We start from the raw sequence: 15,224 nt of genomic DNA on the forward strand, positions 1-15,224 counted from the left end.
GATATTGGACAAGGACAAACTGAGCAGTCTCCTGGAATCTCAGACGTACAAGAGGACCCTTACTTCCAGTCTCCTCTATAATTTGGAGCCACCGATCCTCAACGTTTTTTTCCCTTACACTGTTCACGATGAACATGTTCAAGGCAGTTACTTTGCCTCCTGCCTGCGACTCCTTTGCAACAGTCTGTTCAGGCAAAAAACTGCCTTGTACCTGCCAGTAACTTCAATGAAGTGCTGGGCCAGGTGTTGAGCGTAGTGCTCACCATAATGCTGGGTATGGTCATGTTCTCCATGGGCATAACTGTGGATGCCCACAAGTTGTTGGGCCACATCAAGAGGCCCTGGGGCATTATAATCGGCTTCCTCTGCCAGTTTGGCATCATGCCTTTCACAGCCTTCGCCTTGTCACTGGCCTTCAACGTTCTACCTGTGCAGGCTGTCGTTACCAGGTGACCCAAGTCGTGTGGCTACGTGTGCGTCCTTCTCCCTGTAGCGACTCACTTAGAGAGAGGGGTAGGAAGAGGGAGGGATGGAAGCAGAGATGGGGAGGGGGAGTGTGTCACATAAACATCTGCAACCACTGACGTCTCTAGAAACAGGTAGGACGAGGGTTTCCAGTGCTAACCTGGTATCTCACGTTGACACCAAAAACTGGAAGTTCTGGTTTGTACTTTGCTTTAAATCTAAACTACCTCAGCTCTCCATCCAATCTTATCTGGAGGTCGAAATGAAATAAAAATGTTCCTGGAACAACAGAAGAATCACAAGGTCAGACAGATGGCTCAGTTTTTGGAAGATGAGAGGGAAAGCATTTTCTTATGGCCTTCTTAGTTGACATAACCTTACACCTAAATTACCTCAACTTAAAACTGCAGAGCAAGATCAACTCTGTGTGTGATTGCGTAGCAGCTGTCCCGTCTCTCCAGTGGAAGTTGGATATTTTCAAAGTGGATCTCCAAGAGAACTTTACACATTTTCCAGCAATGAAGCAAATTCAGGGTGAGGGAGAGATATTTCTTCTCATGTTGAGTTCATACAAAAACTGATTGGAAACTTCAGTGATCGTTTTGATGACTTCAGCCTGCAAGAACAGATCCTCCTTGGCGCCACATGAGTTGCGAATCCGCATTCTCAACACTTTACATCATAAAGGCAAAAAACCGTTCAAGAATGTACATTCTCTTACATGTACATTCCTTTTTGAGAACAACCCCGAGGCATCCAGTTCCACCTGAAGCACTTAACGTTTGTCTTTGAGTATGTTTCATCTTTGATTGTTAAAAGGAATGTGGGGCTATATGCAAATTCAAAGACAGGATGTTTACTAGGGATGAGCGAGTACAGCATTATCTGTATCTGTATCTGTATCTGTTAACCATATGAATTATCCGTATCCGTATCCGGAGTGGGAAGAGCCTAACCCGGAAGTGGGTGTTATTTTAAACCTGGAAGTGGGCTGGTTCAACATAACTTTCTTTTTAACTTTGAAATTTTTTTATGATTTTTTTATTTTTATTTTTTTTAAATTTATTTCCACACCAGGTGTGTGTGTGTGTGTGTGTGTGTGTGTGTGTGTGTGTGTGTGTGTGTGTGTGTGTGTGTGTGTGAGTGAGTGAGATGCGAGGGACGTTCGCTGTCTCCCGGAGAGATGAGCACTCTGTGTTTTTGGTGTGGAAAGACGTGAATTGTATTCGTTCGCAAGTCATACAGACTGGTTTTGTTATTTTCACTTTACATTAACACAGTTTAGTGCAGTGTAATTGTTTGCTGTGATAATTAAATGCCAGTGTGATAATAAAGGACAATTTCAAACCATACAAACTGTCATGTTGTACTGTATTTAATAGAGGTTTACTTTACTGTAAAGTAGGTGTGAATGTAAAGTGAAAATAACGGGGCCAGTCATTGTGACTTGTGGACGGATGTGGTTCGCGTCTTTCTGTGCTGGAAACACGGAGTGTTCATTTCTCCGGGAGACAGTGAACGTCCCTCGCATCTCCAGCGCTCCTCTACTGAGCCATTGCAGGTCTCGTGAAAATTTTTCCAAAGACTCGTACCCGAAGACCCAGTCGGGAAATGAACGAATCATTTCTGCTTCCTTGACTGAGCCTATGGAACAGTCCCGATACGCAGTGAACCTGAGTGACTGAGAGACAGAGAGCTGTTCTGTGAGTGAGTGAGCAGAGCCGTGTGTGACGGGAGGAGCGCTGTGACGCTGTGTGAGGATTTTCATTCAGTCCGAGCACAGATAATGACTCCGATTACTCGTATAATAATCGTACTCGGCAAAAGTGCTTTATCCGTACCGGATACTCGTTTCAGCCGAGTATCCGGCTCATCTCTAATGTTTACTGCACTTTGTTTAATGTTTGGCTAGAGTAGGCATTGTATTTTTGCCAGTTTGTATTTTTGCTAGTTTGTGTTTGATTTTGTATTATTATGGATTTGCCTCCAAATCCGCCCTTCACACGCCCACTTTCAACCATAAATGGTCAATGCAAAGCACGGCGTGAATATTAAATGATGCTGCTGACCAATGGGTTTCCACCGTGAGTCCTGACGGAGTCACCACATCAAGCGATGTGAAGAGGAAGTGAAACTTTCTGACACTGACATCAAGGTGTTTGTTAGTGAGGTGGAGGTGAAGAGCAACTTTATGGGACAGCAGCGATGTCACTAATAAAGAAAATACACTGATACTCTGCTGCTGCTGCTGTGGATAACACGCCGCTGCAGCTGTGCATCAGTCCCGTTCACTGCAGTGATCTGATGATACACGCACAGTGTTAGAAGATATTATTAAAACATATTAATGACTCAGCTCCGTAACTCCGCTGTTAAATCGAATCTGAACCTAATTTGTTTTAAAAAAATGTAATTAAAAGGCTCGTGTGGAGCAGATACGTCGCCCGAGAAAAACTGTTGGTTTTAATGTAAATGATGAATTGGATCAATAATCTGCTGCAGTTCACCACCTCTCGTCTGTATCCCCGTTTTCCCGTCTCCAAAACGGTCATAAGAATGGGTCTAAGTTTGCGTAGAAATATGCACATTTTCCCATCAAGTTTTGTTTTTATAAATCCCAACGTTGGCGTGAGAGGTGGCGTACGCACGTTTCAGGCCCGTTTTGTGCGTACGCAGCGGTTATAAATGAGCCCCCTGACCTGTAGAGACCTATGAGTGTGTATGCAGTGCTAGTGATAGTGCCAACTACTGATCAAGTCTGTCTCTTCTCTTAAACCAGTCTCTCTCTCTCTCTCCCTCTCGCTCTCTCTCTCTCTTTCTCTCTAACTGGTCCTTTTTTCTCTCTCTCTCTCTTTCTCTCTCTCTCTCTCTCTCTGTCTCTCTCTCTCTCAAAGCAGCCAGTCTGTCTCTCTTCCCAAAAAGAAAAATATTGATGAGGGAGGGATGGAAGCAGAGATCGGGGGGAGGAGTGTGTCACACAAACATCTGCAACCTCTGACGTCTGTAGAAACAGGAAGGACGAGGGATCTCCAGTGCTAACCTGGTATCTCACATTGACACCAAAAACTGGAAGTTCAGGTTTGTGCTCTGCTTTAAATCTAAACTTCCTCAGCTCTCCCACCATGTTCTCTGGAAGTCTCTGCTCGTGCTCTGTGAATCTTGCAGTTACACCCCCTCTAGAGAATGTCAGGAGATTCTCTGGAATGTCTGAGAATCGTTGAGGATCCTTTCCACCAGAACACAAGAGGATTGAATCCACAAGGATTTTTTTTAATGTTGCTTACTCCAAACATGTCTACAACCAAACAGCTCTTTTTTTTCAACTTCTCTTCATGTGGATAAAACCATGTTTCAGACAGAGACTCGGTTCAGGATCATGATATGAAGTAGTACAGCTTATGTTGGGATTTTAAATTTTAGCTTGTCTCTGTGCTTGAGTCTGTGAAGAGGGCATTAGAACTGAAACTCTAAACGATAAACATAAGAGGTTCAGGCAGGAGCAGGTGGGTCAGATATTATTCCTTCATACAAATGATTTATTAATAACCGTTGCTGCTTGGTGTTAATCATGAATCTTGTACTTGTTCTCATTTCTAACTTTTGATATTAAAGCATAATTCCCTTAGCTGCATTCGACATCAGACAGAGTTCAAGGAGCTGTCCCATCTTGGGCACAAACTGAGTGACATTGTTTTGGTTTAGTTGTTTCAAATGTTTACACAAAACAAAACATACAGCTGATTAAGCAGGAACACAATATTCTTTACTCCAATGCCAAGAGGATGGACTACGCTAGCGCACTATCGAGGAAGAACCAAGGAAGACTTTCCCTCGTTATGCACCAATCCTGTTCAATCTACTGTTATAAAATATTACAGACGCGGGCTGTTTGATGTGTTTTGATGTGACTCGTGACTGTCCGGTGCTGCTAGAGTGCCGGGCAGTGTGTTGTGTGCCCATCGTTTTGCTGTTCATACCTTTCCATTGCTTTCTAAATAAATACTTGATTGAACCAAACCGTAATCGGCTCTTCTCATATTTAGGATAAACCAACACGCAACGACACTTAGAACTGTCAGCTGTTTGAGAAAAACTAACTTTGTGGTTTCAAAGCCTTACATTTATTTTTCTTGCATACAAAAACATTTTTAAATATGAGATGAAGTCGCCCAACCACCGCCCACAAGAAACTACTTTCAGTTTAAAAAAACAAGATCTGAAGTTCAGCATTTAGCATCTGGTCCTTTGCTCGCCTCCCAGTATCTCTTCATCTGTGCGATGCTCGTCGTCGTCACGGCGATGACCTTTGAGAGGCTGCAGAGGCTCAGAGGATGCGCGGGGTCGACGATAAACATGGTGGTTTCCGGGGGGTCGGTGGGGGAAATGCCCAGGTGCTTCAGACACATCCCCAGGTAGGCGTCTTCAATGAAGATCGGTTTAATCTTAGCAGAGACTTGCAGAATCTTGCTGGGAAGGTCCAGGGACATGACGTAGGCCATGCCCAGAGGATAGGGGGGGTACTCCGGCTCAGCGATGATGTCTGTCGGAAGGTAGAACTTATTTAATGGGTCTCTCAAAACTGGGCTGTGCCACCACACCAAGCCTGACATGTAGTTTTGTTTGGCTGTGCCGGGATCCAGCAGCAGTTTGACCAAGTTGGGGACATGGACCAACATGTCTGAGTCAATCTTCAGGACGTAAGCGGAGTTGGTGCAGTGAGCAGCCAGCCACTCGAGCATGACCATGGTCTTGATGGTCAGATTGCGGTAGCTGTCCTGGAAGTCGCTCTGGATCAGGTCGCGGTGCAGATGGTTCTCCTGGATGAGTTTCTCTTGCTGGAGCCCAGCATCAGCTCCTCCAGGCCGGCCCACTAAGAAGAGCGTCCCCACCACCTCACCCTGAACCATGGTCTCACTTCCCCATGTCTTTCGGATGGCGTCCCGAGCCGCCACATCACTGGGCGCGACCGGGACCATCATGATCAGGAAAGCAGACCTGGTCCTACACGTCGGTGTGTTGTCCATGATGAATTTGTAGTTTTCTGGATAGGCCACATGATACGGCCCAGGATCCTCCCATTGTGGTTCTCCTGACGGTGATGATGATGATGATGTTATTCTTGGAGTCAGAGTAGTTCCTTGACTTTTAAAAGCAGCACTGCTTACAGAAGATATCCTGTCGAAGTTCATAATGATCAAGATCATGATGGTCGCCACTCCCAGTAGGCAGATAAAGATGTGGTGTTTTATCTGCATCGTCCCGTTCTTTATTGAAACTGCAAAGAAAAGAGACTCGTTTACCCCTTCAGGAATCCAGACTTTCTGGTCTAGAGTTTCTAGACACTGATTTGTTGATGATTGATCACAAATTTGTAAGAAAATTGTTGAATTTGTCTTGATATCATATTTGGATTATCTGATCTTTGAGAAAGTAATTGTATATCAGTGATCAAAAGTAGTTACAGCAGATTTAATCTCATCCTTTATTCTACACCTCAAATTTGCATTAGTTGTGTTGTTAATTTGATAATGATTAGGGCTTAATATTCTACAACTTAACCATCAACTTTATCATAAACCATAAATAAATCGAAAATACTACCAGATATAAACACCAGTCCTATAAATGTAAACATAAGAACCGATTTTTCTGAATCATTTATTCTGTAAAATAAAAGTGTTCACACCTGCAAAGATAGATTCTGATTCGTCTATTTTACATCATCCAACAAATGAATCAGTCAAGCTCTGCTTAAATTAAATGTATTAATTATTACACATTATACAAGAAGTTTATCTGACTGATCCTTCTGAAACAAGGTCCACATACTCAGCTTTAACCACTTCACTCCGGCCTGCAAGCGGTAGCGTGTAATCCGAACGTCATGATCTGATGAACATACAAGGTCACGTGTTCTGGCGAGACCTTTGATATCGTCTCCCCAAATCCAGACACTTCAGACGACCTTGAATGCAACGAGATATCCATACAAGTAGTACTGGATAATATATGAACATGACAAAACATTAAAGGAAGTGACAAATCATTAAAGGAAGTGTTTACACAAACACACACACACACATATACTCACCCATCTCTGCTTCCATCCCTCTCTCATCCTCTCAACCTCCCCCTCTCTCTAAGTGAGTCGCTACAGGAAGCAGGACGCACAAGACTAGATAACCTGGATTTAATGGCTCAAGCAAAGTTCCCGAAAAAAAAGAAGAATTAAGGGAATAGGGAAGGAAGGAAGGAAGGAAGGAAGGAAGGAAGGACGGAAGGCAGGAAGGCTCGCGGTAGTCATGGAGAATGTAGGAAGTTTCTAAGGTGCTAATGGACTAAAAAGGTAAGAACTTCTCTCTTCCTTCAAAGTAAAACGTTTAGTCCCGATCACACAAATGCATTCACTTTCTATCTATGTATCTGTCCTCGCAGTTTTTCTCTCTTTATATTTTTTAAAACAGCATCTCTATCTTTTCTGCAGGAAATGCATTCTCTAGTTAGGAATAATAATAATAATAATGCATTTCATTTAAAAAAAATAAGAAATAAATCTTTGGCGTGTTATTAATGACATTGATATAAAAACTTAACTTAATTATTTTGGGTCATTGTGAAACTGTCCGAGCTTTTCACTCCCGCTTCATCTCCTTCGCCTCTCAGACTATCCCATTTGACATGTTACTGCTACACTCTGACAGTGCTCTGACTAAAACACACACACACACACACACACACAACATCGTTGAGACCAGTTCAACAACATTACACAGGCTGTTCCAAGAAGTTTCCAGGATCAGTTTCAACCGACTCTGTGACACGCTTACTTGCTCTTTTGTACAGTGCCACCAAATTTGGCGCCATGGGGGAGGGAGTGAACAAATGAATCAGTTTAAATTAATTATTACACATTATACAAGAAGTTTAACTGACTGATCCTGCTGAAACAAAGTCCACATACTCAGCTTTAACCACTTCACTCCGGCCTCCAAGCGGTATCGTGTAATCCGAACGTCGTGATCTGATGAACATACAAGGTCACGTGTTCTAGCGAGACCTGCGAAGTACTGGATAATATATGAACATGACAAAGCATTCAAGGAAGTGTTCACACCCACACACCCACATACACCTTTGGAAGGAGGAGCCTTTATAAATTCTTTGGATTTTATTAGACTCCACCCCGCCAGGCTGCTGGGAACATGGGTGTGGCACTCGACAGTCAACTCTCCCTTAATACTGACATTACTGCCACAAGTTCCTGTAAATTCATGCTGCACCACGTGTAATATAATACTAGTAGTGTCTATAGAGCAAATAGTGTGAGTGCTTTCTTTCATCGACACTTTGAGCCACATCCTGGTAGTGATCCTGTGGTGTTTACACATGAAAATCATTACTAGGATACAGCAAACATTCTGATCATGATGTGCTCTGTGCCGATTTTAAGAAGGGATCACTTCACTGTATTGCATCAACCAATAACGTACGGTACGACTGCAACAACGGATCTATGAGACCGAAGGAGTTCCCCTTAAATCAGTGGTCATCAACTTTTTCGAGCCAAAGATCACTTTTTAATTCCAAACATAAGACGAGATCTACCACCCTGATATCTTCCAAAAATCCCACTCAGGAGGGTCGTCCTCATAATTTTACAATTTCTGTTAAAGGCTGAATGTATAATAAATAAATATGCACAAAGAGGCAGTTGTGCAGCTTTTTCTATTCAACGCACAATATTCAAATTAATATCAATTCATATTTACAATGCACAATATGTAGCTTGTATGTTCGGCAGAAGAGCTGCTACTGCAGGACAATGTTTTACATATAGGCTTTGATTTGAATATGGCGATGGCTTATCGGTCTGAGACACAAATACTTTTTCGGGAACCCGTTTCAAAGTAAAAGCACTCCAGTGTTTCACCTTCTGAATCCACTCATTTGTTCCAACGGGGCTTTGATTGTTATCGACAGACCGAAAGATGTGCATCTTCATACCGTAGAGTCCTGACAATTAACTTTAGTGCATAAACAAACTTCATCTTGAAGGACACGCAGGATATACACCTGCAACTCCACCGCCAGTAACCGACACACAGCTGATCTGTGGCACAACGACAGCCAGTGAGTCCAGAGAGTTGGGGGATCGACAGTCATGTTGCCATCACCTATCTAAGCTCAAACCACAGAAACGGCTTGTGGGAGGTGAAATGTCACATACAAACAAACACCATCGGCAAGGCAACATTTCTCTAATTAGAACTTACCTTTAACAGACCTCTGCGCTGCGTCGTTTTCTTGTTCTGCATTAAAACCCAGAGGGAAAAAATCAAGCTTCTCACCAGCCCACAAATAGACTCCCAGCCTGCAAGCCCTTCCCATTCACAGGAATCCAGACATTCAGGTCGACCAGTAAAGAAATGTACGAGTTTATTTCCTAAATCAGTGTCTAGAGTTTCTAGACACTAAATCTAAATAATTGTCATGTTTATATTAGGGCTGGGCAAGTTAACTCGTTTTAATCGAGTTAACTCATCACTTATTTAACTCAGACAATTGTTTTATCTCGCATTAACTCAGGTTTGATTATTTATTGTTTTATTGTGAAAGTCAGGCTTTTATTTTGTGAAAGTCTGTTGCTGACTGCTGCGGAACCGGAAAAAAGAAAATAATTGGCGGATAAACAACCATGGATAAGGGTACGGAGCTTTTACATGGCCATTTTCATTTTAAAGTTCTTCCAGACGGCGGAGTCGACAGAGCCAAAGTAATTTGTAGCCACTGCCGAGGTGAAATTTCTTATCACCGGAGTACTTCCAGTCTAAAATATCACCTAAATGCAAAACACACAGTTGATATCAGCAAATCATTCAACGAAACAGCGAGTGGAGCGAGGCTTCGGCAGACTACTTTAGACGCAGGGAGGAGTATACATTTTTCATAACGAAGAGGATAACATTAATGCCCTGGCAGTGGCATTGAGCTTTAATTTTGTATTTGCTTTGATAACATTGTTAAGTTGAGATTTACACTGAATATTTTATTAAACTGCTACTGTATTAAATGCTGATGTTATGGCACTTTCGTTCATATGGCAGAACATTGAAAATAAAATTGCGCTATACACTACTTTTTAATTCATTATTGGATTTTGCGTATACAAATGCGATTAATCATGATTAATCAGGGAAATCATGTGATTAATCGCGATTAAAACTTTTAATCATTGCCCAGCCCTAGTTTATATATTAAATAAAGTCTGTTTAAGACAAATCCATCAATCTTGGACATTCGACTTCCTGAACCCTTCAAAGACACTGTAGTAAAAGTGGAACCCAATCTGTTTTAATAAGGCCCATAGATGGACAGCCTACTTGGGATTGAAGAACTCAAATTAGAAAACCATTGAAACCACATGAGCTTTATTGACACCAATTTAAAACTCAACGCAATATAAAAAACAGCAGAACCAAACGTCCCAAACGTCCCTTGAGCAGCTGTAATTCCCAGGTCAGGTCCACTTCGTAGAAGAATCAGCTAAAGGTGAGACAAGAGGTGAACAAAGAGCAGGAGCACACACAGACAAATACTAACTTAGTCGCTCACATTTTTTAAAGGACTCCTTAGTAGTTTGTTTTATTGCTATCATTTCAAAACATACATTAGTGTGCAAAAATACAGGGAAAATAATAACTTGTGCCCCTTTCAGTTGCCAATGGCTTCTTTTACTTAAAAGATTAACTGAGAGTTAATAATTGTAATGTTCAACATTTCTTCCCAAAAATGTACCAATGGCATCATTATTCCATTAGCTTCAAGTGGTTTTGACCCATTGCAACATTTGTGCAGCACCATTGCATAAAATGTAATACAAAATGTATAGTGCAAACAACTACAGAATAAACAATTAAGAAACCCTCTCATCAAAAAGATCCTCAGGGCGCCAATAACTCTGATTACATTTCCACTTCCACCCATTTCTATCAGAAACTAAACCATAACAAATACATAGATCCTTCATAAGGTTTTTTGGCAATTTTAAATTCACCAAAGTAAATAAATGCTCATATTTATTTCGTGCAGTTGTTTAGAAACTACTGTATTGACTCACAATTGGCTCATTCACATTCTGAACTGAGGTAAAATAATTCTATAAATAAGATTAAGATACATTTATTTGTCCCAAAGACATGCACAAGCACACTCTTGCAAGGAGGGAAATTAAACCTCTGCTTTTAACCCTTCTGGTGCAGGACACACAGAGCAGTGGGCAGCTATGTACGGAGCCCGGGGAGCAGATGTTGGGGGAGTAAGGTGCCTTGCTCAGGGGCACTAGACAGGGTAGGGAGAATCCTCTTGGATTTTTGGACAGATCAATCCAGGTTTGTCTTTTTGTTTTTTCTCCGTGGAGTCGAACCAGAGATGAACCAGAGACCTTTTACTGCCCATAGTCCAAGTTTCTGCCACTAGTCCACCGCCTCTCTGTGGGAAGTACAATTCCCAGAACTCTGTCACCCAACCCCTTCAAGTCAAACGATTTCTCTGTATTTGTAGAAGTCAGTGTCCTAACAAGGTGGCCCAGGCTTTTTCAAGTCTGTCCAGTAATCTATCAAATTTTTAGCAGAACCAAGGATGTAGGTGATGACCTGTGAATAATCGCAGCGGTTGTATTCCCCGGCATAGGCCTTGAACTGGGAGGGATTTGGTGGTGATGTGGGTTCAAGTCCTAGCTTTTTCATGCACATGCCAATGTAGGCGTCCTCTATGTTAAAGGGCTTTATTGACATTGAGATGTCAACATATTTCCTTGGAAGATCATTGGAGAAGACGTATCCCATGCCCAGGGTGTAGGTCGGGTACGAGGGGTCTGGGTACATCTCCTCAGAGACATACCACTTGGAGTCCAATGAACGGACAACTGGCCTGTCCCACATAAGCATCCCTGTAAGGTAGTTCACCTGGGGTATACCCGGCATACGCAGCATAATCACCAGATTGTCAATGTTCAAGAACATGTCTGAGTCAATTTTCATGCTGTACGCTGCTGTAGGGCAGAAGGTGGCCAGCCAGTCCATGATCACCATGGTTTTGATAGTCAGATTGAGGTAGCTGTCGATGAAGTTACTCTGGATCAGGTCTTGGTGCTGAAGGTTCTCCTGTTGGAGCTTCTCTTGCTGCTGCACATCAGCTTCTTTAGAGACTCCAAGCATGAAGAGAGTTACCACCACTTCTCCCTGAACCAGGTTGAGGTTGCCCCATGTCTGCCGGATGGCATCACGGGCTTCTAAGTTACCTGGTGCTACTGGAACCATCAGGATCAGGAAAGGTGTTTTGGTTTTGCACACCTCTGGGTTATTCATAATGAAGTGGTAGTTGCGTGCGTAGGCTTGGTGATACAGAGTTCCTGTTGGTGCTGCAGTAGGAAGTGCTGTAGGAACTTCCGTGTGGGATTGGGTGGTTTCTTCAATTTCTCTTAGATTAACTGTGGTGCTTGGATGAATTTTGTCAGGAAACTGGACTTCAAGCAGATTGGTCCAATTAAGGAACCTGTGGTAATGCCCTTTTAGTGGAGAGGTCGTCCATGTCAGAGAGCCACTGTACAGAGTGAAGCACAAGATGAGGAACACTAGGCCGAGCAGGATCTTGAACCAGAGGTGAAACGAAGGCTTCTTCTGAGGAGTCAGGATCTCCACAACCTGACTGTAAAGAGGAGAGAGACACAGATAAGACTCTAACATTACACAGACCAACCATATAAACAGCTGTACAGTGAACGTGCTGGGAAACATGGTTGAAATCAAGCTGCAGTGTAGGTAACAAACCCTGCTTCCTGCTTGTTAGCAGATGGGACATGCACGGATAATAAAAAGTTAAAGGACCTGTTAAATATGCATTTCTCACAGATGGTTTCTGTCACTTCAGGTACTTCTTATCACACTGATTATGCTCAAGTCTTCATCTTTGCATTTAATTATTTGACTTAAACATAGTGAAACATCACAGCTGTCATGAGCTGTTATGTAATTATGTATGAAGTCAGGCCATACATAGTTTATTAACAAAAATTATGAAATATGTTATACTAGAAATATAAGATTATATCCTTGCCAATACACAATTCCTATTAATGTAATAGTTATGGATTAGCAGCAATAATTTGTGCATCCACAAAAATCATTGATAAATGACTTGAAAGGTGAATAAACATAAGGTTTTTTCATTTCATTTATGTGTTTATTTCAAAGGAACAATGCTCATTAATCAAAAGCAAATAACAGTAAATGAGGCGGAGTAAACCTGAATCTAAGTGAACATTTGTGCCAAATTTCAAGGATTTTAGGGAGAGAGAGAGAGAGAGAGAGAGAGAGAGAGAGAGAGAGAGAGAGACAGAGACAGAGAGAGAAGGAGAGAGAGAGAGACTTTTACTTTTAAGTCAACTTTTATTTAGATAATTTCATGAAATAAAAGTAATAAATAGCACTTCAAATATTCAATATCATATTTTACAAAAGAAAAAATGAAGGGCCAGTGAACCGTCCTCCTCTATAAAACAGAAAAACCTGTCTGATCACCCACTGAGATGTAAAAGCTTCCAGGTTACTGGTCAGGCTGTAGAAGGCGTCTTCTATTCTCACGAGAGTTGCTACCAAACATTTAAACAACTCCCCTACGTCTGTCAAGCCTTCACCCAACATCTGGTTCTTCCTGCTCTTCTAGGTGGCTAGTTTCCCCATACCAAACAGGAAGTTAACCAGGACGAGCGTTTCTCTGTTTCTTTTTTTTCGTATTTAGGCCCAAAAACAAAACAACGGGAGAGAAAAGTTCTCCCCCAGAGCCTCCAACCACTGCTGCAGTTGTCTAAATAAAACCTCTAGTCGAGGACAATTCACCACTAGGTGCTCTAGGGTCTCCCTGTCACCACAGAAACCACGACCGAGAGAGAGAGAGAGAGAGAGAGAGAGAGAGAGAGAGAGAGAGAGAGAGAGAGAGAGAGAGAGAGAGGGAGAGCACCCTCCATTACACTCCGGGGCAGACAGTTGGGACGTGTAACAACAAGGAGCATTGCAGCAGCTGGTCAGTTACAGACAGATACAAAAAACCCTGGTGACGTTATGTACCTGTTCATCTGAGAACTGAAGCAGACAGAGAGAACGGCTGATGATGATAAGTTCAAACTCTCTCCATGATAATAAAAGTGAAGAGTTGTAACAGCTGTCACATTTAGTTTAATCCTCTTTCAGAGAGAGAATTACTGTGGTTGACTTATTGTTTTATTAACTTGTTGGCATTAAAGAGTCTACACTGGGTTATGCATTTCCTGCAGAAAAGAGAGGGATGCTGTTTTAAAGAATATAAATTTGAATGAGAGAAAACTGGAGAGACAGATAAAAATTTCTTTTTTTTTTTTTTTTAAATAAAACGTATTAATGCTTTAGAAATAATAAAAATAGGGGCATTAATGTCCTGAACGAGCTTAGATGATTGAAATCTATATAATAAAGAAACAGTAAAACAACCGTGTGGATGAATCAGCACCTAATGATCATTCAACATTAATCCTCATCTGAAAGGTTCTTAGTGTCAAAACTAAATGCAAGTGCGCTCATTTGTGTGATCGAGACTAAACTTTTACTTTGAAGGAATATTGAAGTTCTTACCTTTTCAGGCCATTAGCACCTGAGACACTTCTTACATTCCCCATGACTCCTGCAAGCCTTCCTTCCTTCCTGTCTTCCTTCCCTATTCCCTTAATTCTTCCTTATTTCGTGAACTTTGCTTGAGCCCTTAAATCCAGGTGATCCATTCGTGTGGCTACGCGCACGTCCTGCTCCCTGTAGCGACTCACTTAGAGAGAGGGGGAGGATGAGGGAGGGATGGAAGCAGAGATGGGGGAGGAGGAGGGTGTCACATAAAGCTCTGCACTCTCTGACGTCTGTGGAAACAGGTTGGACGATGTGGTGACTCTGTGTGCCTCTGATCTCACATGGGCACACAGGGTCACCAAAAACAGGAAGTTCAGGTTTGTGCTTCTGCTTTAAATCTGAACCACCTCAGCTCTCCCACCACATGTTATCTGAAGGTCTCTATTTCACAGTCACACAATAGACCTAAACTGTGTCAAAGTTTCGGGCTGAGGGAACGTTTTTTATTATCTTCTTTATAAGCAGACAATGACAAACACGTGATAAAACATTTGGCACATCCAATGAAGGTCAGTGATTTTTTTAAGACACAATGAATAAGCCAATCATTGATATCAGTTATAACGCGACAATAACACGATTGTTTCATCCCCACGTCTCATTTAAATCATTTATCATTTGACATGTGTGTATAGATGCGGCGGCTCCATCCTGGTCACTGTGCTGAGACGATTCTACTTCGGTTGAAGGGAAGAGACTCGTCATCTTTATTTACTATCTGTCAAACAGTTTCCTTACTTGTGAGCATGAATGTCCCACCTAACAACGGCACCACCTAATAGCAGTTTGAACATTTGCACTAGACCATAATTATTTTACTACTGTATTATCCCGCCTGTATTGTATTCATATTTATATATGGCGGGGCGCTGTTACCATGAGTGTGAGTGTATGAGTGTACTAAAAATGTAAGTCCCTTTGGACAAAAGCGTCAGCTAAATAACATGTAATGTAATAATGTAATATATTTATATATTTATTTTAATACTCTGCTCTTTTACTGCCTTTTTTGCACTTCTGGTTAGATTGCTAAACTGCATTTCGTTGTTT

General features: G+C 41.9%; 2 protein-coding genes across 3 annotated transcripts; both read right to left on the bottom strand.

The window, feature by feature from the left end:
- Positions 1 to 4,641: 4,641 nt before the first annotated feature.
- Positions 4,642 to 5,720, bottom strand: LOC133015646 (beta-1,3-galactosyltransferase 5-like). Its single transcript, XM_061082892.1, has one exon. It carries the CDS (start codon positions 5,718 to 5,720, stop codon positions 4,689 to 4,691), a length of 1,032 nt encoding a protein of 343 aa, XP_060938875.1. The 3' UTR covers positions 4,642 to 4,688.
- A 4,225-nt stretch (positions 5,721 to 9,945) lies between these two features.
- On the bottom strand, positions 9,946 to 14,193 carry LOC133027355 (beta-1,3-galactosyltransferase 2-like). 2 transcript variants are annotated; one of them, XM_061094346.1, is made up of 3 exons: positions 14,130 to 14,193; positions 11,969 to 12,171; positions 9,946 to 11,896 (listed from the first exon to the last, which is right to left on the bottom strand). In XM_061094346.1, exons 1-3 carry the CDS (start codon positions 14,171 to 14,173, stop codon positions 11,037 to 11,039), a joined length of 1,107 nt encoding a protein of 368 aa, XP_060950329.1. In that variant the 5' UTR covers positions 14,174 to 14,193; the 3' UTR covers positions 9,946 to 11,036. The 2 variants fall into 2 exon arrangements, with proteins under 2 accessions (XP_060950329.1, XP_060950319.1); XM_061094336.1 differs by having other exon boundaries at positions 9,946 to 12,171.
- Between the last annotated feature and the right edge of the window lie 1,031 nt (positions 14,194 to 15,224).

This window comes from Limanda limanda, chromosome 2 (genome assembly GCF_963576545.1).
Source record: "Limanda limanda chromosome 2, fLimLim1.1, whole genome shotgun sequence".
Classification (NCBI taxonomy): Eukaryota; Metazoa; Chordata; class Actinopteri; order Pleuronectiformes; family Pleuronectidae; genus Limanda; species Limanda limanda.